Source organism: Cavia porcellus, unplaced genomic scaffold, assembly GCF_034190915.1.
Source record: "Cavia porcellus strain 051 isolate PalLab524CR breed Dunkin Hartley unplaced genomic scaffold, mCavPor4.1 scaffold_6, whole genome shotgun sequence".
Classification (NCBI taxonomy): domain Eukaryota; kingdom Metazoa; phylum Chordata; class Mammalia; order Rodentia; family Caviidae; genus Cavia; species Cavia porcellus.
Window position 1 is genome coordinate 94,731,646 of NW_026947489.1, and position 25,264 is coordinate 94,756,909.

A 25,264-nucleotide genomic window follows, 5' to 3' on the forward strand; every position below is an offset into this window, starting at 1 on the left:
AAACATTAATGAAATTTCATTGTGCAGCTACAGAGTCGACTAGTTTCCTAACACTTGCCTGCTCACGAAACAAAATTCGAAGTCTGATCAGTACCACTGGGTTCTGATTTGCAACCCTTCGGAACTTTTCAGCCTGGAAAAACATACCAGGCTAAGATCTAAGAACATTCACCAAAGGGTAGGGAGAGAGGGAGCCACGAGGCGGCACGCGCGAGGCCAGGCGCCCAGGTCCAGCGGGAAGGGCGCGGGAGCCTGGTGCCCTAGCTGGGTTACCCGGCGGGCGTGGCTCTGCGGCCACGGGACCCCGCCCCCGGCCTCACTCATTGGGCGCTGCAGCCGCCAGCCTCGCTCATTGGGCGCTCCCCCGGCCCCCCGCGGTGCCCAGGTTTGGCCCCGCCCCTCTCTGCAGGCACGCGGCCCCATCGTGCTGGAGACCGTGTGTTAAGGGCTCAGAGCTCAGCTGGAAGGGGAGGGTGTGGCTGTGCAGTCCCGCCCCTGCCGCCTCTGGGAAGGACAGTGCTTGCTGCTGTGGGTCGGCCCTTGCGGCCGGTCCGCAGGGAACGGTCCTTTGCGATGGACGTGGTGTCAGCCACTGGGTTCGGGGTCACCGTGTCCCAGGGCTTTGCCAAGCTGCTGCAGCCTCTTGCAGATGCTGTACGCGGCCCTCATAGCCCGGCTGCTGAGGGTGAGGCCGGAAACCAGGGCCAGGCGAGGGGCGCGGGTCGCCCGCCAGGGGGAGCCGGGCTGCGGGTCCCCTCGGAAGAGCAGTACCCGACCAGCAGGCAGGAGCGCGGTGTGGACCACAGAGGGGCGGGATGTCCTGAGGAAGCGGCTGGGGCGAAGGCAGCCATCGCCTTGGGAGCCGCGTTCACGCCCCACCTGTGTGTGCAGCCTAAGGTTGCAGCGAATTGAGACACAGCATCCTGGAGGACTGATGCCTGATTTGTGGCGATCATTGTCATAGTGGTTTTGCTTGCAGCCGCATAAACTGATGGTTTCTATCATGTATTTACAATGTGTGGGGTGTGTGCGTGTGTGCAGTAATAGAAAACAGCTCACCTAAGCATGATCCGGACACATTCTGGCCATGTGTGAGACACCGCGATGAAGAAGGGCCTGTTGCCAACTAGGAAATAGGCTCAACTCACTCCCTAAGTTTAGAGACTCCACATACCTGACAACAACGCGAGCCTGCCTGTATCCCCTTTCCCGCAGTTTCATCAGGGCACCTGGAAGGTGGTTTAGACTATTGAGAGGAGATTGAGAGTATCTGTGATGATCCTTTGTGATTGCTCTGCCAGTTCTGTTAACGTTTCCATTATTTGTGCCCGCCCTTTTCAGCTGGTTGCTACCTTGCCTGAGCATGTTCAGCCCGGGCCTGACTTTTATGGGCTTCCCTGGAACCCTGTGTTGTTTACTGTCTGTCTGGGAATCGTTTCGTTGCCCATTTTCTTCTGGAGGACGGTCCTTGCTGTGAGTGAATTAACTTGGTCTTTGACTTCTGAATACATCGAGCATTCTATTATCATTGGCCCTTTCGGTTATTTACATAAACAAATCAGTAGTTATAATTCAAGCTAGTTTTCTGAAATAATTTAATGTAATCTTGATATTGGCAAGGACTGAAGAGCAAGCTAAGCATATCCACTTGTTAGTAGAGTTGGGGACTCATACAGACATCCTGAAAAGCCATTTAATAATTCTATATATCACAAGCCTTTAAAATGGGATACAAAAGAGGATAAGAAATATAAATTCTTTTCATATGGTATGATAATATCAGTACACTATCTTAAAGAAATAAATTACATGTTAAGATTTTATACAACGGCGTTAGATGAAATAGGATTTAATAGAGTAATAAGTTGGCAAAACCTAAATGATCTATATTTGGCAATATCATGTTTCATCTTATTTATATCCACAGAACAGAATAATTAGGCTGCTGTGTGTATTTCAAAGGCAGGGGGCAAAGAAGGGGTTCACAATTTAACGTGAAGTGGGAAAAGTGCAAATGGACCGTGAGGTGTCGATAAACTGTGTTGTAGAAACGTACAGGGCAAGAAACACAGTAAAATGGTAGAAACTTCGAGGCAAGACCAGGCATAGTGGTGCGTGTACTCCTGCAGCCCTGGTGGAGAGGGAGGCTGAGGCAGGAGAAGTGCAAGTGTGAGCCCAGCCTGGGCAACTTGGTCACTTACCAAGAGCCTGTCTCAAGAATTAATGGGAAGGCTGAGAATGTAGTTCGTTGTGAAGGCCCTGTCCGCGGTACCCAAAACGACCCCAAAACAGCACTTTATTAAAGATTCCTGTGAGGACTTCTAGAATCTCACTGAACAGCTTTTTGCATGAAAGAACACCTGGAAGGGTAAGCAGAAGTGTGCGTGTGGGTGAAAACGTGCTGCTCCCCTGATCCTCTCCTTCTGCTCCCCTGCAGCTGCTCCCCAGCAGGGCTCTCAGGCTCAGCCCTGCAGCTTCACACCCTGCACCTGGGCTCACTTCCTCCCACTCCCTGAGCTCGCGTGGCTCTGAGGCACTACTCCTCATCCTGGAGAGGACAGTCGTCCCCCACACCCCACCCCGTGGCCACTGCGCTCTGCTGTCCTACACATTTTTATAGCACTCGGAAGGAGAAGACAAGAGTCTGTATTACAGAGAAGTGCAGTGATCGCTGCTGTGGTATTTAATTAGTTACAGTTTAGGATTTATGACCCCAGAAGTCACTGGGAGGAAGAACTGGGTCTGTGCTCCTCCTGGGAGCCCTTAGCTGTCATTTCTCTGTGTTCTTCCGGTGTCTTCCCTTCCGCTTAGATTTATTACTGTTTTTGTGGTCTGGGGAAAGCAGATGATGAGGCGTATTAAATTATTTCTTAATTGCATGAATAGATCACTTGAAATAGGGTTTCTGAGGTATCTTCCAGTGAGTGAGAGCCGTATCTTTGTGCAAAGATTATGCTGGTAATCTCGCTCGCCAATCTTTCATATGATCACCATTTCTAGACTGCATGCTCGCTGTTCAGGATTGTCAAGTAATTCTGAGTAAATAATAATGTGCGTATTATAAAAACAAGCATTTCAATGTTGAAGACAAAGGCTCATCTCATAAGCTTGGTGTTCACTTGGTACTGGCACATAAACCTGTGTGTAGCTGTGGAGTAAGTCACACTCCTTACTGTTATTCTGTACCAGAGGCTATTTATAAGCTATTTTTAATTGTATGGATTTATCCTGAACTAAACAGTTGCTAAATTTTCATTTGGTTATGATCCTGACTTGTGTCAGGAACTATGTATTTCTTTTAATCAAATGTTTGACATCAAATTTAATTCTCTTTCTCTTCTAGGTGAAGGAGAGAATATACCAAGGTAAATCTCTTCCTGTTGGTGTTTGGGAGGACTTTTAGGCAGGCTAGGAGACACAGTGACTTTGGTGTCTGATATGACTTACTAACTGCTCCACATTTTACTGTTGCTACTAACCATGGTATAGCGGGGAGGATGATGGTACTGGCTGAGGTACGAGATGTGAGGGCAGGGGGGTGACTGCTTACATGGAGCAGACCAAGCGTGGCTGGACCACACAGGTGTGGAGAGAGGACAGTATGTCTGTGCTAGGGACACTTCGGCCCCTATAGGTTCATCAGCACAGGAGCTCGAGAGACAGCAGTGAAGATCAGTAGCCTGAAGTTGCTGTTTCTCTTTGCAAATGACATTCATTTGAAGTGATTCCGTTGTCAGAGGACAAGTGCCTTTTGTGAAGTGAGCCTCTCCAACTATGTAACATTTTACTGTACCTCCTGCCTTTGCAGTAAATTGCTATCTGGTCAAAACAAGTGTTACTATAGTTTTCTTAAAGTTTAACAGTGTCCTGTGCACTGTTGCTGTTAGCTGCGGGACTCTCTGGAAAGGCAGGTAGCTGTGCGAAGCTCTGTCTCTCACGGAGCCTCACGCGAGTCCTTGCTGCTGAGACACTGTGCAGCTCAGTTCCATGTAGTGCTCCTAATGCTGGCTTTTTCCTCTTTTTATAGTCACTGAACAGCAGATGGCTGAGAAGCTGAAGAATACCACAAAGGACAATGAAGAACTTGTCCAAAAGATGTCAAGTTATAAACGGAAGGTAGAAACTGTTTTCACGGCCCCTCCTCTAGCGTGTCTCTGGTGTAGCTCAGTTATTACGGTATTTTGGCCTATGTTCTCACTTCATCATTTCCCCTGAGCCCGCCAGATCTTACGCACCATCATGTATAAAGCGAATGCTCTGCTTGCTTCCTCGGAACAAGGTTTGTTTTAGTAGCACAGTGACTTCTGTTACTTAGTTCTGAATGTGTTTTACATAGATGGCAGAATTCAAGATGCTTATTCTGAAGACCAAGGACAAGAGTTCTCAGCAAACAATTAAATACAAGGTAAAAGTCCTTCTCTGTTTGGGATTATAGTCTAAAACTGAAGCAGGCATTAATGCATATTGTTACTTTTAATATCTTTTCTTGTAGGCTGAAATCGAGGTTCTTCAAGAAAGAAATCAGTTTCTGATGGGTATTGCCAAAACTCTTGGTGTTATATTCCAATCTAAGAGGAAAAGAAACGTGCAAAATCAGGATTTGGTGAGTTCTGCTGCTGCGTGTTACCACAGTTGTATTTTTAGCTATTTCATAAATTAGCTGAACTGTGTCCATGCTGTTAACTCTTTAAGATTAGGAATAACAGAACTGAACTTGCCTGTACCCATTTTGTGGGATTTTTAGTTCTAACCCAGTAGGACCTTTGTATAGGCACGGGAAGTGTTTTGATCCTGAAACTTGGATAATTTCATAGCTGAGTCCTCCAGAACACACAGAGTCACTAAGAAACTGGTCCAGTTGAGTAGTCTGTGTAAACTGGTTTTATTTCACAATAGACTCTGTGCCTTTCGAATAGTTTTAAAATCTCCTAAGTGGAAATGTAGTGAGGAGAGTTCTCATGCTTCCCGCCTCCTGTGTGGCCTGGTCCTTTGCTCAGCACAGAGCTGGAAAGTTGTCCATTTTCAGTCCTTTGTGCACCATGCTCTTTGGCAGGAAGTCACGACACACAACCTGCAGTTAAAAGAACGGTGGGTTAGGGTCACCCCTTGAGCCTGGATTGTCATAAATATTGAGAAATCCTGCACATGAGATTTTTCTCTTCCCCCAGAAACACTTTTTTTGTGTTGTTTTGTTTTGGTTTTGTCTTTTTGAAACTGGGTTTTGTTATGCAGTTCAGGCTGGCTGTGAACTCACTTTGTAGCGTAGGCGGGCCTTAAACTCTCCTCTCCTGCCTCAGCCTCCCAAGTGCTGGGATTACAGGCATCCACCATACCCAGCATTCTTACCGTTCATACAAGAAAATGTTTAAAGTGATTTTGGAGCTTTTTTGGGGGGGGCAGGGATGGAACTCATGACCCAGTGCTTGGCGGGCAGGCACGTATGCTGCTGAGCTAAATCTCCAGCCCTTTTGGGGCTTTTTTGTTTCCATGCCACCAGAAAAGCTGTTCATTTTCCGTGGTTTGCTTGAACATTTCTTTATACTATGTTGTGTGGTCACCCCGAAGTTGGAGGGTACCATGAAATGCTTGACTTCAGTTTTTACCCCAGCTCTTTTTTTTGTTTAAAGAAATACTAAACAAAACAGAAAAGGGGTAGAAATAATACATAATTTCAAAGAAAAAAAATAAACAGTAAGAAATCACTAATGGATGATTACAGATTGTCTCCGTACAAATAGTTATTGAAGATAATCAAGTGGAGCTTATAAAGTGGGATTCAAACAGTGAGATTGCAACGAGTTCTGTTCAACTGTCCAACAAAAACTTAGAAATATGGTTATCAACCCTACACACTTAAACATACATGCAGTTATTCATCTTTTCAATTATGTTGAGATTGAATAAACCCAAGCAGGCTAATATCACTCTGAACAAAGAATAATACTATTGCTGGGTTTCACATTATGACACTCCAGGATCACCACTGGGTTTTTTAGTGTTTCTTTTTCTTCACATTATCTGTTCATTTCATCATGTGTCATATGTTCAGTTTTCATAAACTGTTTATAGATTCTACACATGCATGAGTCTTAACATGTATTTCTATCATTGCTATATTAGAGGGAGAAACAAAACAAAGCAAGGCAAAACAAAACATATTCCTATAAACACATGAAACAAATAAATAAGACCATTGTACAAATCATTCTACCATAGTTTCCGTGTTGTCTCTTGTTATCTCCAATAGAACTGGCTATATCATCAGACAGAGTATGATTGAATATGTTACTACTAACAGTATTAATAAAAACAGAACTTTGTACATAGTATAGAACTTCAAAAACTGGCAGTTATCAAACCAGAATGTGTATCATTGAGTCTTGTCATCTTCAGGGTAGTTGTCTGTACTCTCAGACTTGATACTATCGATCGTATCAGTTGTGAATAAAATCTTCTCTGCCTCATTTCTGTTATGCTCTTTTTTTGTCATCTGTTGTCTGCTTATCTTCTTCATTCTGTTTTCTGTTCCATTCATTGAGGCCTCTCTGCCACGGTTCCTGGAGTCCTAATAGTTTTCTCTCATCTAGAATGCCCTAGGGTATTCTCTGTAGAGTTGGTTTAGTGGCTGCAAATTTCCCAAGTTCCTCTTTGTCTTGGAAGTATCTTGTCTCTCCATTAATTTCTAGAGACAGTTTATCAGGGTATATCAATCTGGGTTGGAAGTTATTTTCTTTCAGGGCTTGGAATAATTTGCTCCAGGCTCTTCTTGACTTGATGGTGTATGTCAAGAAGTCTGCCGTTTTTCAGATGGGCCTTCCTCTGTAGGTTATCTGTTTCTTGTCTCTAACAGCTTTTAATATTCTGTTCTTATATTGAATTTCTGGGGTCTTGATTATTATATGCCTGGGTGTAGATCTGTTTTGATTGTAGGTGGCTGGAGTTCTGTATGCCTCATATATCAGAATATCATTTCCTTTTCCTATGTTTGGGAAGTTTTCCTTAATTATTTCTGTGAATAACCTTTGTAGTTCCTTTGTTTGTATCCCAGATTCTTCACTTACATTCTTTATTCTCAAGTTATATATCCTTTTGTCATCTTCTAGCCTTTGTATTGTCACTGCTTGTTTCCTTGTTATTTTTAAAGTTCTCCCTTTCATAGTCCCACATGGCAAAATTGTCCTCCAGTTTGGATAATCTATCCTTAGGTTCTTTCAAGCTGATTTGCCATCTTTCCATAGAGTTTTTAACTTCCTGGTCATCTCTTTGAATCTGCTTCATGTATTCTATGTTTTTTGTATTCTTCACCAAATGGTACTCTCCTGTGTTTGAGTTCCTCCCTTCTTCCGTCTGCTTGAGGGGTGCCGGGTATGTCTTTTATTTATCTTCTTACATCTTGCTTTATTTGGCTAAACGTTTCACTTGTGAACTCGTCTATGAGGTTCCAAATATGTACACTGCTGCTGTGTCTGATATTGCATGTTTGCTGTTCTCATTCTCCTTTGTATTTACCTGTCCTGGGTCAGTGTTCTCAGGGTTGGGGCCTGGGGCTTTTTGTTGTTGCTTCATCTTCCCATCTTTTTTGCTTCTTCCAGGAGGCCCCAGTTTCCTTCTTCATTGGTTACAATTCTTCTGAAGCGTGTTGGCTAGATGACCCTTCACACTGCAGTGTGCTAGTGAGTTGCAGACAGGGACAGTGTATGCTGGCCCCTCCCCTCCAGATCAGTCAAGCTGCTGTGGCCTACCTTACTGTATTACTTTGCATGGCCCCCCTTCCAGACCAGCCAAACCTCCGAGGCCCCACTGGGCCAGTGTGGTTAGAGTGCGACACCGCTGCAGGGACTTGACCTCAGATAACTTATTGGGTCTCAGCCGGTTCAAGTGACCCAAGCCTAGCTCACTCCACCAATCCCATTTGGGAAGGGGACAATTGACTGAAGTCACTGCTGCCCCTTGTACTTGCCAGTCCTGCCAGGTCCCAGAACGTCATCTGCCAGAACCCCCTATTTATGAAATGACTCCACTCCCATCACTCCCCACAGGTCAATGTAGGTTCCCCGCCAACTCAGCTCTCCTTTCAGCTCGCTGACCCTCCAACTCAATATAACGGTGCCTCCAGTGAGTCGAAGCAGTGGGACCTCCGAAGGCTTGGCAAGTCACGGCGGGATCCCGGCAAGTCACGGCGAGGCCCCGGCAAGTCACGGCAGAACCCCGGCCAGTGGCGGTGGAAGCCCGGCAAGGTGTGTTGGGGACCCGGCAAGGTGTGTTGGGGACCCGGCAAGGCGTGGGGGGGACCCGGCAAGCCCCCTCGGGGACCCGGCAAGGTGCAGCAGGACCCAGCAGGACGCAGCGAGACCCTGGTAAGTCGTGGTGGGACCCTGGCAGGACGCGGCAGGACCTCGGCAAGTCACAGCGTCAGCCAGTCACAGCAGGTCCTCAGATGGAAAATGGCAAGTCACCTTAATTTCTTCTTGGGACGAGAGAATTCATCTCCCTCTGTTTGGGGCTCCCCACTCTGTATTATGTTGAATTCTAAGTTGACTATCTCAGGGAGCTTCCTTAGCCAGTTGTTATCTATCCGCCTTCTTTGCTCCAGGATCTGCCTCAGCTCTTTAACCTGATTTTTATTTCCCTAGACCGCATTGAATCCCTATTTTACCTAAAACATAGTGGATGGCTTTGCTAAGCCTCCTCTGATAGTTACTGCCTCACATTGGCCATTGGAAGGTTAGATCAGGGATCTGGGTTCAACACACCCACAATGAGGCCAGAAGTCCCATGGCTAGCTGCCAGCAGCTCCCATTTGAATGGGACACACATGTCCACCTGCTAGGGGGAACACACAGGATAGTCCCATTAGGTGGGATGGACAGTCCTGCATGCCTTGCAGCACTTCATGCCAGTGGGAATGTGTTAAGCCCCAACAATACATGCCCACGTGTGCATCTGGAAGTCAGGCATTTGAGTCAGCAGGCATTTTTCAGAAGGACCTGATGGATGGGATCAGCTTCCTTGACAGCTCAGGGTGGAAGCCATGCTCCACGGTCCTGAAGCAAGTCTTAGCCTCTGCAATGGGGCAAGGAGGGACGTGACTCCTGCTTCCCCATCCCTCTTGCATGGTCCTGTGTCTCTGTGGAGTCCCCAGTCCACAGGGATCCTTGCATGTGACTTTCAGCTAGAGCAGGAAGCTGAAGACCGCAAGAAGGTGCACGCTGAACTCAGCGAGGAAATCAGGTCCTTAGAGATCACTCAGAGGCATCTGGAAGCTGCTCTGGCTCATAAGGATGATAGAATCGGTGTAAGTTACCCTGGCCAACCCAGCCTGTTCGTGAACACTTGGCAAACACACTCACCGTGAGGATGGAGAGGCTCTTAACTGCCTCTTGCTTCTCTGCTAGGCTCTGACCAACTGCATCATACAGTTGAATCAGTTTGAGAGTGGATCTCCAGGTCCAGGCAGATGTGAGCCAGGTGAATTAGCTGATGGAGAAGTGGGAGGTAAGACTGGCCCTAGCCCAAGGGCCTTTTTTTTCTTTTTTTGAACCAGGGTTCAAACTCATGACCTTGCGCCACTGAGCTAAATCCCCAGCCCTTCAAGGCCCCCGTTTTTGTCTTCTTGTCTTTACTATGATTTTAAACAAGGTCTCTATGTAGTGGCTGGTCTTGAACTCACTGTGTAGCCCACACTGGCCTCAAACCCACAGCAAATCTTCCACCTCAGCCTCCTAAGCATACTTGTCTTTAATTCCATACACGGATGCTGCTTCTCAGCTGACTTTCTTCTTGCCCCGACCCATGCAGCTCTTTAGGTTTTTAGTGTGAAGGCTCACGAGAGGATGAGAAAATAGACAGACAAATCAGGGGTCCTGTGGAGCCCTTACCCTCCTGATGGGAATAAAGGAACTGGTCCCTCACTGCAGGGGTGTTTATTTATATCTTTTAGCAACTTAATGTCATGTGACACCCTGTTGTCCTAGCAGCCCACTGTTCAGATTGTCTTGGGGCTTGGTGTTCTCTGGGCTGAGGTAGCTTCTTCACGTGGCAGCCCCAGGGCTCATTGTTCTTGGGACAGTCATACCCGGCCCTGCACATGTGGTAGGTTTCCAGCTTCAATGGCTCCCAACATCTGAATGATTCATACTCATGTCTGGGTCACTGGGGTGCAGTAGCAGCAGGCAAGCGGGGAAAGCTGCTTTTCCACCCCTTGAGAACCGGATGTGTACGCTGGAGCCTTTTGCCTTTGTGTTGGCCCCTGTTCCAGTGTCTTAGTTACTTTGTACTCATTGCGGAGACAAAATATCTGAAGCCTAAAGTTGAGGAAGGAAAGGTTTATTTCTTACAGTTGTGGAGGTTTCAGTCCATACTCAGTTGGCTCCAAGGCAGGTAGCATGGCAGAGCCACAGTTCATGGCGGCTCCAAACAGCAAGGCCGAAACTGGCAAAAGACCAAGACACACCACCCTCCGGCCATTACATCACACCCTGGCTCCACCCCTCTGTGCATGTAGCACTGCCACTATCAATCCAAGCACTAGACAATGAACCAATCACAAATGTACAATGCAAAGTCATGAGGCCTGGGGGCCACAGACATAAAGCATGACAGCCGGAGAGGAAACTTTCTCAGCTTCCTGCAGATGACACTTGGGTCCACACTCATGGCCTCTGCTATTCTGCGGTTCTCAGGCCCTTGGCCAAGGGTCACCTAGAGTATGGGGATGGGGGAGCCACAGCTCAGGCTGTGAGGACAGAGGCTGGAGAGCAGCAGCGTGTGAGAGGAGGAAAGTGTTCAGGGCACCACCCCAGCTGCAGAGGGTGCTCAGGGTGCGAGTCTGGACCCACGCCGGCCGGCTCTCCCTAGACCATCGTGTGGCAGAGCTAGGCTTGCTCAGCCACAGCCCAGGTGGCATGCTGTCTTGGCAGGAGCTCACAAAATCTAAGGGTGCAGCTGTCATAAAAGTCAGTGTGCCAGTTCTGTTGGTGAATTGTTTTTCTTTAAGTGTTTGATGAGCATTAGTTTAGTTTTGTGGAAGTCAGGACAACAGTGTTAGAAATGGCACAGGAAGAAACAGCCACACTTGTTCTCTTTGTAGGTGAGGAGAGTAAGCTGAAGATTCGCATTCACCAGCTGATGGATATGTCCGGAGTGAGTCCCTTCACAGTGTGCCCCCAGGGGTCCATGAGTCTTGACTGTGCCTCACTTTCAAGCCTGTGCCTCTCCCTCACAATTTTCAGACACAAGCGAAAATATCCGTGGTTCAGGAGGATCTCAAACTCCTGCAAGTGAAGCTGAGAGCTTCCCTGTCTGCCAACGTTGACCTGAAAGGTAGGTCCCTGACCACATGGTGGTCAGGCTGAGCGCCGGCATGGATGAGGCAAGGATGCTGGCAGCCTGGTTCTGTGTCTTTGGCGGTGCCCTTGGTGATACGTCTCACCTCCCAGACCAGATCAAGAAGCTGAATGAGGACTGTGACACGCTGCAGGCAGCCAAGCCCGGGCTGGAGGAGGAGTGTAGGATGCTGCAGCAGAAGGTCGAGATCCTGAAGGAGCTGTACCAAGAGAAGGAGATGGAACTGCAGAAGTGAGTCCGAGAGATTTTGCCCAGTGTCTCATGCTGGCCATTCCTGTCACTTCTGATTGCCTAGCAGCATCGATGTGCAGTGATCATAGAGGAACCTTGGGGCTCAGGGTGCTGCTGGCTTTGCAACCCAAGGATGCTCCTGCCTGTCGGCCATCACCATCATCCAGCTAGCAATTCAGCCCGGCGTCCTTGCCTCTGTAGCCTCAGCTCCACTGCCTGTTTCTTAAAGCCTAGGGATTTGTCGAGGGCTCAGTTCAGCGTCTTTGGCATTGTCCTCAATGTGTGGGTGAAGGAGGGCAGCACTGGCCTCTGGGGCCCACAGGTCACTTTCTGGCTGGGGCCACAGGCTCCCGTCCACCCATGTGGCATTCCCTGTGTGTTTATCATGGCCTAGGTCTAGAGGAACAGCTCTCCCAGACAGCATGGAGGGTGGGAGTGGGGGGGGGGCCTCAAGCTATTGCTTTCCCAGCCAGCTCTGCTGGGCAATCCTGGCTTCCCTCAGGGTGCACTCATCTCCCACGCAGGCAGCTGGCACCTAGCGCATGCTTTGCTCTTAGCTTGTTCTGATTGCTGATTAGACAATTACAAGGAGATGTAAGAGAATACAAGAACACAAGCAAATGGCCCAGAGCCTGGAGCTTGACTTCCCTCCTGAGACCCCGTGCATGCTGTTGGGTGGGGAAGTGGCCTGTGGGCCGAGCTCGCCCCCGGCAGCTGCCTTTCTCCTAGGAAGCTGATTCAGGCAGAATTTGAGCTGCTGGAGCGAGACCAGCGGCTGTCGGCTGCGGATGAGAAGGTGGTGCTGGCCACAGAGGAGGTGAAAGTCTACAACTGAGTGTGGCATCCAAGGCAAAGGAGCTGGGCTGAGTTGCTTTGTTACATAGAAGAGATGGGCACAGAAGCATATGGATAGTCCAAGCATGGAATGCATTTAACTCACACGGAGCGGGAGTTAACGCATTAACTCAAGACGGAAGCTTGTTAACAGCGAAGCTGTTTTGCAGATGTGTCCTGTGCCCATCTTTAGGAAAGCGGCATGCTTCTGCCACGTGTCCACACCCACCAGAGTCTCGGTGCCCCGACAGGCCAGGGGCCGCATTTTGGATCATTCTTGTGGCTATAATTTGAGGGAAAACCTTTATGGGAAAGGTACCCTTAGCCAGATTATTTTGAGAACGTTATTACAAGGAGAGTTAAGGAAGTTTACAAGTTATCAACTCATAATCTCTAGCCATTAAATGAAAAATCAGGAAACTGAGGTTGTTCACAGTGCACTCGTCACGTTATGAAACGTTTCTGTATGATGAGGTCTTTAAAGATCAGACATGGTCAGATTGTTTCAGATTTTATTTGGTTCTAACTGCTAAGTATTATTTTTAGGCAGAGAACTCATGAAATCAAGCAAGAATTACAGAAAACAGAGAGCTCATTTAAAAACCAGGTAAGGAATAGACAGCCGTGTGGTGACAGCATGCGTTAATTCCCCACACAGACATAGGAGGGCTGCAGCGGTGGGCTGTGGCCATGGTGCCGAGTCCCTCAACCTGCGTCTTGCCTTGTTCTCTTGCAGCTTGCTATTCATGAGGAGAAAGCCCACGAGAACTGGGTAAGAGCCGCCTCCTGGCCTCGCCCCCTCCAGCTTCACTCAGCCTCTGTGCTGAGCTGGCCCCTCTGTCTCCACAGGTCATAGCCCGGCATACTGAGCGCCTAATTGCAGCGGAGAAGCGGGAGGCCGTCAGCCTGCGGCACAGGTGAGCAGCCACGTGGCGTGACGCGTGGCGCCCACGTTTCAGCCCGCTCGGAGTGGCTATGGTCACCCCAGCCCCACTCTGTCTGCATGCAGGCTCGTGGAGATGACCTAGAAGCTGGCTATGCGTCAAGAGGAGCCTGTGATCGGCAAGCCGATGCCGGACCGGCCAGGAGTGCAGAATGCACCCCGCAGAGGTGGGCGCTCTGTCCTTCTGAGTGCGGCTCAGGGAACTTAGCCACTGCAGAGAAGTGGTAACCATCGCGCATTGTCGCCACAGGTCCCCTGAGCCAGAAAGGCTCCTTTGGCCCATACCCTGTGAGCAGTGATGAGTGCTCCCCGCCCACAGGTGCAGAGCCCCCAGCAAGGCAGCCCTCTGCCAGCCTGAACTTTGCAGGCCGCAACATCGCGAGAGCCAACTCAGTTGAGTCTCTCCGAGGCCTCGAGGCCCAGACTCAGGGACACCGTGCCACCTGCCCTGGGCACAGTTCCCTGAGCTCTGGTACAGAGCCCGGGTACTCTGAGCTCGAGGTTTTCACTTAGCCTTGGGCCATGTGCGGGTCCACCCCGATTGCAGTGCGTGAGCAGGGTGGCCTTGCAGCTGCCCAGTCAGAGCCGGCCCAGCCTCAGCTCCCTCCAGGGCCAGTGGATGGGGATCTGCCTCATCCCCGAGGGTGCATGTCCGAGAGTGCGCGCGCGGCCTCTTTCCGTCCTCGGCCTGGGAGAGTCCTCGGAGTGCCTTCTCTGTCCCCAGATCCCGGCCCCAGGCCTGTGGCCAACAGCGATTCCCGCGGCTCCTCCCTGGCAAAGGGCATGGACAATGGCAAGGTGAGCCTGGGAGCCCACACCCAAGCCACTCCACGCGCCCTCGGTATCCTCTCTGTTCTTCAGCGGGCCTGGGCGTAGAGACCCCAGGCTCACTCAGCTGTCGCCATCTGACTCGGGCCTTCGCGGGGCACGTGCTGAGTTCTGGGGCAAAGCGCCCCTCACACCCTGGGCAGCCGGTGCCTTATGTCTTTTGCTTGTTACTTATTTTGAGTCAGAGTTTCCTTATGTAGCTCAAACTAGCCTTGACCTCACAGTACCCAGAGCTGACCTCCAGTTCCCTAGCAGTCCTCCTGCCTCAGCCACCCGAGTGCCGGGATGACGGGTGTGTGATTTATTGGGGAGCAGCTGTGAGGGTCCTCGGGGTCTGTGCTAGGCAGACCCTTGGAATGATCAGAATGAGTGGGTGTCGGCTCTGGTGCTCTGGTGGGGTCAGGGACCCATGAACCAGGTCCCCGGGTCCTGGGCGGCCCAGGCTGCTGTGCCTCCTTGGTCCTGACGCTGCCGCCTCAGCAACCTTCCCAATGCACGGGGCCCACCTGCGATGGTCAGAGGTCTCTGGCCTGCCTTCTGGTCAGCGCAGGCACAGGCACCTCCACCAGGCCCTCACTGTGCAGTGTCACTGGCCGAGGCAGCTCCCTGTTCTCCCCAGGGACCCCCCGGCCCCTGGGAGCCCTTGCGTTGCCCCTGTCATGCCCAGGGCCACACTCGTGCTGGCAGGAGTATGCGAACTGGTGCAGCGCCCGCAGGCCCCTCTGGAGCTCATCTCTCCACAGGAGAGTGGGGACAGCATGGTGGGCGTGCCCGCTGGGTGGCATGCTGCTCACATAGGGGCCGGCAGGGCCCAGGATCCCTTGACTCCTCTCGGGATGGGCACCCGGTGTCACTGCTACGCTCGGAACTGGGCTTGCTGCTGTTCGCAGGTGAGCATGGCTGCGAAGGGTCCCCCAGCCTATCCAGGGCCCCCGTTCCTGGGAGGCCCCATGCCGCGCCTCGTGGACTATGGACCTCCGCCACAGCCAAGGCTCTGCGGGCCTTTCGGGCCTCGGCCGATGCCTCCGCCACGACCGCTGACATTTGGTACGGTAGGACACTTGGGCTGGCACCACCGCCTGCCCTGTCCTCTCCTCTCCTGTCCTGATCCGCAGCTGCAGCCCCGCAGACTCGCAGCACGAGGTCCAGCACTCTGAGCCCAGTGCAGCCTCCGGACAGCTGCTCAGACCAGAAGGGTCCTTCCCGCAGAGCCGAAGTGCCAGTCCCACCGGGGTGGTCACCCGGGCCACCATGGGCGTGTGGCAATGCGAGAAGGGAGGGTCAGGCTGTAGTTGAGCTGTACTGAGCCTCAGTTTCCCTTATCTGTGAAGTCTGATGCATCACTCGGCTTCCTGGCTCAGGGGAACGGAAACACGTTGAGCACACTTGGGCTGCTCCTCAGGATGTGTCCGCGTGTCCCTCTTGCTTTCCAGTCTCATGCATGGGCCCACCATTGGGCTTAAGAGAATATGCGCCCGCATCCTGCCCGGACGCTGCGACGTGCCGCTGCACCCCCGTGAGTTCTTGCCGGGACCTGTGCCATTCAGGCCTCGAGGCCCGCTCATTCCTGGTCCTCGAATGCCAGCACCACCCGCCGGGCCCCTGGACTACCCACCGCCGCCTGCCGCAGGGGAGCCCCTGCTCTTGGAGCCCAAAGAGGCCCCAGCCTCACCGCAAAGCAGCCGAGAACCTGCCCACACTCTGAGGCAGAGTGCATAATGGCCTCACTAATCACAGGGCCAAGGCTTTTATTGGTTTTGGAGGCCCAGTTCATTTTAAAAGGATTTTATTACTAACCTGCCTTGAACGGTGTACATTTTCAAGCGAAACAATACAGAAGTCTCATCTTCCTATCTAAAAATTGCCTCTTAAGCTAGAGTGACGTTCCAATTTTGAAATGTGCAATAATGATCCCTGTGTTTTAGTTAATATAGCATAGGTATGTACAAAATGATTCAGAATGTCATAAAAATGACTATTTCCTCTGGAAATAGTTGAGGAACACATATTTCTGACTCAGCCCACGGATCAATCCAGATCCGGGGGGCAGTTTCCTGGTGAAGGAACGGGGATTGACAGATGCAGAGTAGGAGACACAGAGCTGGAGAGAAGTCGAGGAAGTCCGATCGAGGCTCATTTATTGATAAAGTGGTTGCTGCTTTTATAGGGCAGGAGCGGGTCAGTGGGACAGGAAGAGGCTATGGGGTGATCTCTGAGGGGGTCATCGTCTCGTGGGTGTACAGGATGTAAGTAGGAGAGGATTATGGTTAATGTATGCGCATTATGTGCCCATATGAGGGACAGGCGGGGAGACAGCAGCGGGGCGGTGACACCGCTCCCTACATCTCCTCCCTTTCTATATCTTTTAATCAGGAGTATGGCAGGCCCTGTGAGGACAGCGCCTGTCTTAGGTCAAGGACCTCTTTACATGAACCCAACCGGGCCTTACCCATCATGGGCTTGCAGGACAGCAGTTGGCCCTGTGCCTGTCTTAGGTGACCGGTGGTGTGGCATGTATGTCCTAGTTGCCCGTCTCTGGCTGTCTGTCCATTGTCTCAGAGCAGTCAGGCCACATCGTCATATGGGCCACTCATGGGAATTCTTTCCCGGTAGGTTTTTTGATCTGCCATCTCCAGCTGCTGATAGTGTACCTGAATGGGCTTTGCCATGAACGCGTCTATCCGGTTATTAATGAGCACCGTAATCCTCTGAAAAATACAAGGACCCACAGAGAGGAGAAGCAACAAGGCAGCTAGGGGCCCCAGGAAGGGTGCTAGGTAGGGGAAGAGCCCTCCCCAGAGCATGGTTAGAGGCCATTTGTGACAGGAGGTCCAAATCCACCCTTGGTCAAGGGTGGTCCAAGGAGGTTCTCGAGAAGGCACCACGTAATCCATCGGTTTGGCATTTTCTGTAAGGAAGCAGAAGAAGTTGCCTCAGGGTATGTGTTTACTTCTGGGCCTTTTTTGAGTTATTATTATTTGGCTCATTAATTTGCCTAACGAGGCATTCGGGGAACCATCTAGCCTCTTTGTCTTGGCGGGAGTATATGCACACTGAACCACGTCCCCATATGAGACAGGTTGTCAGGGCCGTGCCATGAATTAGTCAGGGAGTTCCTCCATAGTACAGAAGCAAATTGCTTTTGTGTTTCAGTGTGCCAATAACGCATGGCTGCTGACTGTCCAGAAGCATCCAAATTTAAAAAATTAAGGATGGATAAGGCATGAGATAGAATATTTCTGGGGGATCCTTGGGTAGGGTACCATGATCCCCCTTTGACTTTATCAATAGTGAGTTTGAGAGAACGATGTGCACGTTCAACAATAACCTTGGCCTTGTGGATTGTAAGGTATTCCTGTTGTATGGAGGATGTTGAGGCACTTGCAGAAGTGGGCAAAGGAAGTGCTAGTATATCCAGGCCTATTGTCGGTCTTAAGTGGATGAGGGTTTCCAGGCACTGATAAAGCTGACAGCATGTGTGCAATGATATGTTTAGTAGCCTCTCCGGTTTGGAGGGTGGCGAGGATAAAGCCACTGTATACATCAACACTCGCATGGACATATTTTAGGTTGCCACACTCTGGGATATGAGTGACATTCATTTGCCACAGGGCATTGGGGACAAGGCCCCTTGGATTAACCCCTAAGTGTTGCACGGGTAGGTGGATAGCACAGGATGGGCAGTCTTTTACAATCTGTCTGGCTTGGTCATCGGTAATTTTATGGAGGAGGGGAAGGGACTGGGCATTAAGGTGGTGCAGCCAGTGAGTGTGTTGGGCGTCTAAGATGTTTTGGTCTACCTTATTGCCTGGGGGATCAGAATCTTGAAAAAAGATCTGTGCTCGTGTGGCTAGATCTGCAAGGTGGTTGCCCCTTGTTAGGGGACCAGGAAGGCCTGAGTGGGCTCTTAGGTGCCCAGTGAAAAACTTGTGGTGGCAGAGCCATATATGGCTTTGTAATTTAGTAAATAGGTTTGCTGCTGGGGAGGCCTGACAAATAGCACCTAGTTTCTCCAATAGGGGGACAGAGTGAGCCAAATAGGAACTATCTGTATAGAGGTTGAAAGGCTGGAGGGGGAAGGTGGAGAAAACAGCCAGGATGGCCTGGAGTTCCATTAGTTGGGCTGAGGTGGGAGTGGTTTGGAAGGAAACCACCTTATCTTGGAAGGCATAAGCGGCTCTGCCCGAGGAGGAATCTGTGAGTGAATAGCACCAGGACGTTGGGAAGGGGCTGAGAGGCTGTAGCCTTTGGAAAAATGAAAGTGTTGTGGTTGGAAAAATCTAAAAGCTTATCAGATAGGTAATGGTTATCAATTTGTCCTTTAAATGCAGCCAGGGCAATGGGCCAGGACTCAGTTGCCTCGAATAGCCAGTCTATTTGATTTTTTGTGTAGGGTTGTATGATGATATCGGGATCTTTGCCAAAGTAGCATTTAGCTTGTTTTGGGCCTTGGATGATTAGGCCTAAGACAGCCTGATAGTAAGGATTAAACATTCGCTTTGCATTGATCGGCAGGTGAACCCACATGAGGGGTGCCCGCTGCCAAAACACAGCGGTGGGAGAATGTTTGGTATTAAAGATGAGGAATTGTAGAGGTTGGCTATAGTCCATAAAGGAAATGGTCTGATTAGAGGTGGCCTCTTCTACAGCTGAGATAGACTGTGTGGCCATTGGGGTAAGCGGTCAGGGAGAGGTCGGATTTGGATCTCCTCGCAACAGGTCATAAAGGGGTGGGAGGTCATGTTTACTTATCTTTAGGTATGGAATGAGCCAATTGATGTCTCTTAGGAGCTTTTGGAAATCATTTAGGGTTTTTAAGCCATCAAGTCTTAGTTGGGGCTTTGGGGAGAAGAGGCGGGTGCCCCTCAATTGAAAACCTAGGTAGGTGTATGGGTCTGTCAGCTGGACCTTGTCTGGGGCAATAGTAAGGCCTTTTGTGTGGAGGGCCTCTTGGAGATCTGAGTAACATAGGAAAACGTGTTGTCCCGCGACCAGAATACCACCCACATAATGGAGGATGTGGAGTTGTGGCCAATTATTTCTCACGTGTTGTAAGGCAGAAGCCACAAAAGACTGGCATAGGGTGGGGCTATTTGCCATCCCCTGGGGGAGGGTGAGCCATTGAAACCTTTGCATGGGGGCTTGGAAATTTGGGGCTGGGACACTGAACACAAACCTCTTTTGGTCTTCTGGGTGAAGGGGAATAGAGAAAAAGCAGTCTTTAAGATCAATGATGATCTTATAATGGCCTAGCGGAATAGCAGAGGGGGAAGGGAGGCCTGGCCGCAGGGCCCCCATGAGAACCATGGTCTTATTGATGGCCCTAAGGTCTTGTAATAGGCGCCAATTTCCTGACTTTTTCTTAATAGCAAGATGGGTGTGTTCCACGGGGAGTTACTTGGGATGATATGTCCCAGGGCAAGCTGTTCCTGCACCAGCTGTTGGACGGGGGAGAGTTTTGATTGAGCAAGAGGCCATTGATCAACCCATACAGGATCATCTGAGAGCCAGGTGATTTTGTCTGCGTGGATTACAGCAAGATCAATGGCCTCTAGTGAAAATGGCCTAATCCTGTTTTTGTTAGATTTGGAATGGGGGAGATAGGAATTTTAATGCCTGTGCCCTGTTTTCCTAGGCCTTGATTTGGGAGAAATCCGCTTTTGAGCATTTGTGCTGTGACTACATTATTAGGGCTACCCATAATCATTCCCATTTGGGTTAGTAAATCTCTGCCCCATAGATTAAGAGGTAGTCCTGCAATGACATAGGGCTGTATGTGTCCCTGGTTACCTTCTTGGTCTTTCCAGGTAAGGAGGTTGGCACTACGCTGTGGGTTTTTTGATTGTCCAATTCCCTGTAGATGTGTTATAGTTGTCCCTAAGGGCCACGTGAGAGGCCAGTCTTCCTTTTTGATAATAGTCACATCAGCGCCTGTATCTATGAGGCCTGAAAAACCCTTTCCATCTAGTTGTAGGACCATAAGGGGCTTATCTTTAGATATTTAGTGAGCCCAATATACATCTGAGGACCCAGGGAGGGAAGCAACCCTATGAGATGACATGAATGGATTGGGGGTAGAGACGCACTGTAACAGGAGCAATTGGGCGAGGCGCTGGTTAGCCTTCATAGACACAACGCCGGAAGGTGTGGAGATAGTGACCATAACCTTAATTTGCCCTGTATAATCTGAGTCTATAACACCAGGCAATACTTGCAGTCCCTGTAACGTGGAGCTGCAGTGCCCTATAATAAGTCCAATGCACCCAGGGGGAGGGGAGCCAAAGGTTGTAGTGGGGATGGCATGGAGGCCCATATCAGGGGTTAATACTGTGTTGGAGGTGGAAGAGAGATCCAGTCCTGCGCCTTCTGGGGTTGCCCTGATGAGGTCTGAAATGTATTGTTTTGGTTGGAATGAACCTTGGTGCCCCAGATTTTTGGTAGTAGTTGGGGCCCTGGGGCTGGCCCCGATTTTCATTTCCCTGCAGGTGTAGAGGGTTACCATGAACATCCTTTTTGGACCAGCATTCATTGGCCCAGTGATCCCCTTTTACATATAGGGCAGAGGCCTGGGTTTTTTTTTTTTGTGGGGTTTGTTGGATCTTGTTTTAGCTTTGAGGGCAGTCCCAGGCAAAATGCCCTGATTGTCACATTTAAAGCATTTACCATTCTTTTTTTTATTTGCAAGAAAGTCTTGTTTGACCGTGGTGACCATAGCTAGAACCTGGTGGTAGGCGGGGCCTATGTCAGCACAGAGGCTTATGTAGCCAAATAGATCTTCCTTTTTTGTTTGTCTTTTTCCTTTTTCCTTTTTTATCGGTACCGGAGATCGAACTCATGACTGCCTGCTTGCAAGGCAGGGGCTTATGCTGCTGAGCGGAATCTCTAGCCCCGATCTTCCTTTATTGTATGAAGCCGAATTGCAGCTTGGCAAGCTGATTTTGCATTTTCATAGGCTAATTGTTTAATTAGGGCCGCATTAGTTTTGACGGTGCCAAAAAGTTGCTTGGCTGCCTGTACGAGGCGGTTGAAAAAATCAGAGAATGGTTCGTCTGGCTTTTGTCTAATTTGGGTGAGGGAGGAGGTTACATCACCCCTGGAGGGAAGTTTTCTCCAAGCCCTCGTAGCGGTCACGTTAACTTGTGCAAAGAGGCTGGGATCATATCTCGTTTGGGCCTCTTTGGTGTTAAAATCCCCAGTTTCCCATTAATGTGAGAAGGGTCCAGGGGTTTTGTCTAGCAGCATTATCTTTAGCAATATTTTCATATTGTTCCATAAATTCAGACTTCCAGAGTAAATAATTGCCCCCAGAGAGAGTAGCTTTGGCTAAATTCCTCCATTCATTTGGAATGATCCAACCTTGGGTCATAGAATCTAAAACAGCAAGAGTGAAAGCAGCTGTAGGGCCTTTTTGGGCAATGGCTGTCTTTAATTCTTTTATAGCTGCCACTGTGAATGGCATATGGGTCCTAATGACTTGTGGAGCTAGCAGCGCGACGCTGTCTTGTGGCTGTGTGGCACCACCTTTGGGAGGTACGTTTGTTTCCATCACCGGGAACGCCATTTTGGGGAGGGGGCCCACCCTGATGTGGTGGAAGAGAGGCCACACCATTTAAGAAGCTGGTGCCATCTTAGGGGTGGCGTCTAAATTGCTCATTCGTAAACTTTGGAGTTGCAGAATGAGTCTTTGTTTGTGTTGTTCTAATTGGACCTGTTGTTGCAAGTCATAAATCTCTGATTGTAAGTCGAGAAGTTCAGTAGAGAGACTGGACAGTTTGGGTATCTTATCGTAGGGAGGAGGTTGTTTTATGTAAACGGAGGCTACAATAGGGTCCGAGTGATATGCCAATTGTTTGCAATCGACCACTTGTAAAGGAGCAAGGTTGTGATATAAAGAGTTGTGGTGGGCCTCAGGTGGTAGTGGCTCCGATGGAGTCAGGCTGCTATCTTGCTTATTTTTAAACATATCATTTGACTCATTGGAGAGGCAAGAAGGTTTAGGCTCATCTCCTGAAGGGAGCGATGTTGACGAAGTGGAAGCGCATAAGGCGGCTTCATCATGGGTGATTGTTTTATAAATTTGAGAGTCTCAGCAGCACTGTGTAAGTAGCTCCGAGATTAGGTTCCAGTAGGCAAAGGCTGTAACCGGACCTTTTCAGGACAAAAGACCCACTAGTAATCTTTTAATGCATCTCCTACTCTTTCCCATCTTTTTGCATCAGTAGAGCCCTCTAAAGGAAACCAAGGGCAAACCTTATGAATAAATTGAAAGTGCTGCAATAAATCTTTTTCTTTAGCCTTTGTCTCTCTTGTCTTTAAAGCTTTACTTAAACTTGACACAAAGCATTTATGATTACTTAATGCCTGACCCGTGCCAGAAAAGAAGAGAAAGGATCACCATCCACTTACCATGACTCTAACGGTCTTGCAGGCTTATGAGCCAGAGCAGCTTCCAGATGCCTCTGAGTGATCTCTAAGGACCTGATTTCCTCGCTGAGTTCAGCGTGCACCTTCTTGCGGTCTTCAGCTTCCTGCTCTAGCTGAAAGTCACATGCAAGGATCCCTGTGGACTGGGGACTCCACAGAGACACAGGATCATGCAAGAGGGATGGGGAAGCAGGAGTCATGTCCCTCCTTGCCCCATTGCAGAGGCTAAGACTTGCTTCAGGACCGTGGAGCATGGCTTCCACCCTGAGCTGTCAAGGAAGCTGATCCCATCCATCAGGTCCTTCTGAAAAATGCCTGCTGACTCAAATGCCTGACTTCCAGATGCACACGTGGGCATGTATTGTTGGGGCTTAACACATTCCCACTGGCATGAAGTGCTGCAAGGCATGCAGGACTGTCCATACCACCTAATGGGACTATCCTGTGTGTTCCCCCTAGCAGGTGGACACGTGTGTCCCATTCAAATGGGAGATGCTGGCAGCTAGCCATGGGAATTCTGGCCTCATTGTGGGTGTGTTGAACCCAGATCCCTGATCTAACCTTCCAATGGCCAATGTGAGGCAGTAACCATCAGAGGAGGCTTAGCAAAGCCATCCACTATGTTTTAGGTAAATTCAGGATTCAATGCGGTCTAGGGAAAATGAAAATCAGGTTAAAGAGCTGAGGCAGATCCTGGAGCAAAGAAGGCGGATAGATAAGAACTGGCTAAGGAAGCTCCCTGAGATAGTCAACTTAGAATTCAACATAATACAGAGTGGGGAGCCCCAAACAGAGGGAGATGAATTCTCTCGTCCCAAGAAGAAATTAAGGTGACTTGCCAACCATCTGAGGTCCTGCTGTGACTGGCTGATGCTGTGACTTGCCGAGGTCCTGCCGCGTCCTGCCAGGGTCTCGCTGCGTCCTGCTGAGTCCGGCTGCACCTTGCTGGGTCCCCGAGAGGGCTTGCCGGGTCCCCGCCACGCATTGCCGGGTCCCCACCACACCTTGCAAAGCTTCCAGCGCCACTGGCCGGGGTTCCGCCGTGACTTGCCGGGGCCTCGCTGTGACTTGCCGGGATCCCGCCGTGACTTGCCAAGCCTTCGGAGGTCCAGCTGCTTGGACTCACTGGAGGCGACGTTATATTGAGTTGGAGGGTCAGCGAGCTGAAAGGAGAGCTGAGTTGGCGGGGAACCTACATCGACCTGTGGGGAGTGACGGGAGTGGAGTCATTTCATAAATAGGGGGTTCTGGCAGATGACGTTCTGGGACCTGGCAGGACTGGCAAGTACAAGGGGCAGCAGTGACTTCAGTCAATTGTCCCCTTCCCGAATGGGATTGGTGGAGTGAGCTAGGCCTGGGTCACTTGAACCGGCTGAGACCCAATAAGTTATCTGAGGTCAAGTCCCTGCAGCGGTGTCGCACTCTAACCACACTGGCCAAGTGGGGCCTCGGAGGTTTGGCTGGTCTGGAGGGGGGGCCATGCAAAGTAATACAGTAAGGTAGGCCACAGCAGCCTGACTGATCTGGAGGGGAGGGGCCAGCATACACTGTCCCTGTCTGCAACTCACTAGCACACTGCAGTGTGAAGGGTCATCTAGCCAACACGCTTCAGAAGAATTGTAACCAACGAAGAAGGAAACTGGGGCCTCCTGGAAGAAGCAAAAAAGATGGGAAGATGAAGCAACAACAAAAAGCCCCAGGCCCCAACCCTGAGAACACTGACCCAGGACAGGTAAATACAAAGGAGAATGAGAACAGCAAACGTGCAATATCAGACACAGCACCAGTGTACATAAAGAGATATATTTGGAACCTCATAGACGAGTTCACAAGTGAAACGTTTAGCCAAATAAAGCAAGATGTAAGAAGATTAATAAAAGAGATACCCGGCACCCCTCAAGCAGACGGAAGAAGGGAGGAACTCAAACACAGGAGAGTACCATTTGGTGAAGAATACAAAAAACATAGAATACATGAAGCAGATTCAAAGAGATGACCAGGAAGTTAAAAACTCTATGGAAAGATGGCAAGTCAGCTTGAAAGAACCTAAGGATAGATTATCCAAACTGGAGGACAATTTTCCCATGTGGGACTATGAAAGGGAGAACTTTAAAAATAACAAGGAAACAAGCAGTGACAATACAAAGGCTAGAAGATGACAAAAGAATTTATAACTTGAGAATAAAGAATGTAAGTGAAGAATCTGGGATACAAACAAAGGAACTACAAAGGTTATTCACAGAAATAATTAAGGAAAACTTCCCAAACATAGGAAAAGGAAATGATATTCTGATATATGAGGCATACAGAACTCCAGCCACCTACAATCAAAACAGATCTACACCCAGGCATATAATAATCAAGACCCCAGAAATTCAATATAAGAACAGAATATTAAAAGCTGTTAGAGACAAGAAACAGATAACCTACAGAGGAAGGCCCATCTGAAAAACGGCAGACTTCTTGACATACACCATCAAGTCAAGAAGAGCCTGGAGCAAATTATTCCAAGCCCTGAAAGAAAATAACTTCCAACCCAGATTGATATACCCTGATAAACTGTCTCTAGAAATTAATGGAGAGACAAGGTGCTTCCAAGACAAAGAGGAACTTGGGAAATTTGCAGCCACTAAACCAACTCTACAGAGAATACTCCAG

The 25,264-nt window shown here is 49.5% G+C and overlaps 1 protein-coding gene and 1 long non-coding RNA gene across 2 annotated transcripts; one reads left to right on the plus strand and one right to left on the minus strand.

Moving 5' to 3' along the window:
* Window positions 1-1,252: 1,252 nt before the first annotated feature.
* On the plus strand, window positions 1,253-22,477 carry LOC134476562 (transport and Golgi organization protein 1 homolog). The gene is given in 20 exon segments (XM_063251630.1): window positions 1,253-1,473; window positions 3,344-3,365; window positions 4,028-4,116; window positions 4,337-4,405; window positions 4,493-4,603; window positions 7,593-7,673; window positions 8,079-8,237; window positions 9,173-9,295; window positions 9,396-9,495; window positions 11,090-11,142; window positions 11,232-11,322; window positions 11,439-11,577; window positions 12,958-13,018; window positions 13,148-13,183; window positions 13,261-13,328; window positions 13,421-13,521; window positions 14,079-14,152; window positions 15,073-15,229; window positions 15,616-15,657; window positions 15,660-22,477. Coding segments are annotated over 20 exon segments (2,016 nt in total). The 5' UTR covers window positions 1,253-1,275; the 3' UTR covers window positions 15,902-22,477.
* On the minus strand, window positions 16,546-24,074 carry LOC134476563 (uncharacterized). Its single transcript, XR_010048363.1, has 2 exons — window positions 22,589-24,074; window positions 16,546-17,090 (listed from the first exon to the last, which is right to left on the minus strand). It is a non-coding gene; the product is annotated as an uncharacterized LOC134476563 (long non-coding RNA).
* Between the last annotated feature and the right edge of the window lie 1,190 nt (window positions 24,075-25,264).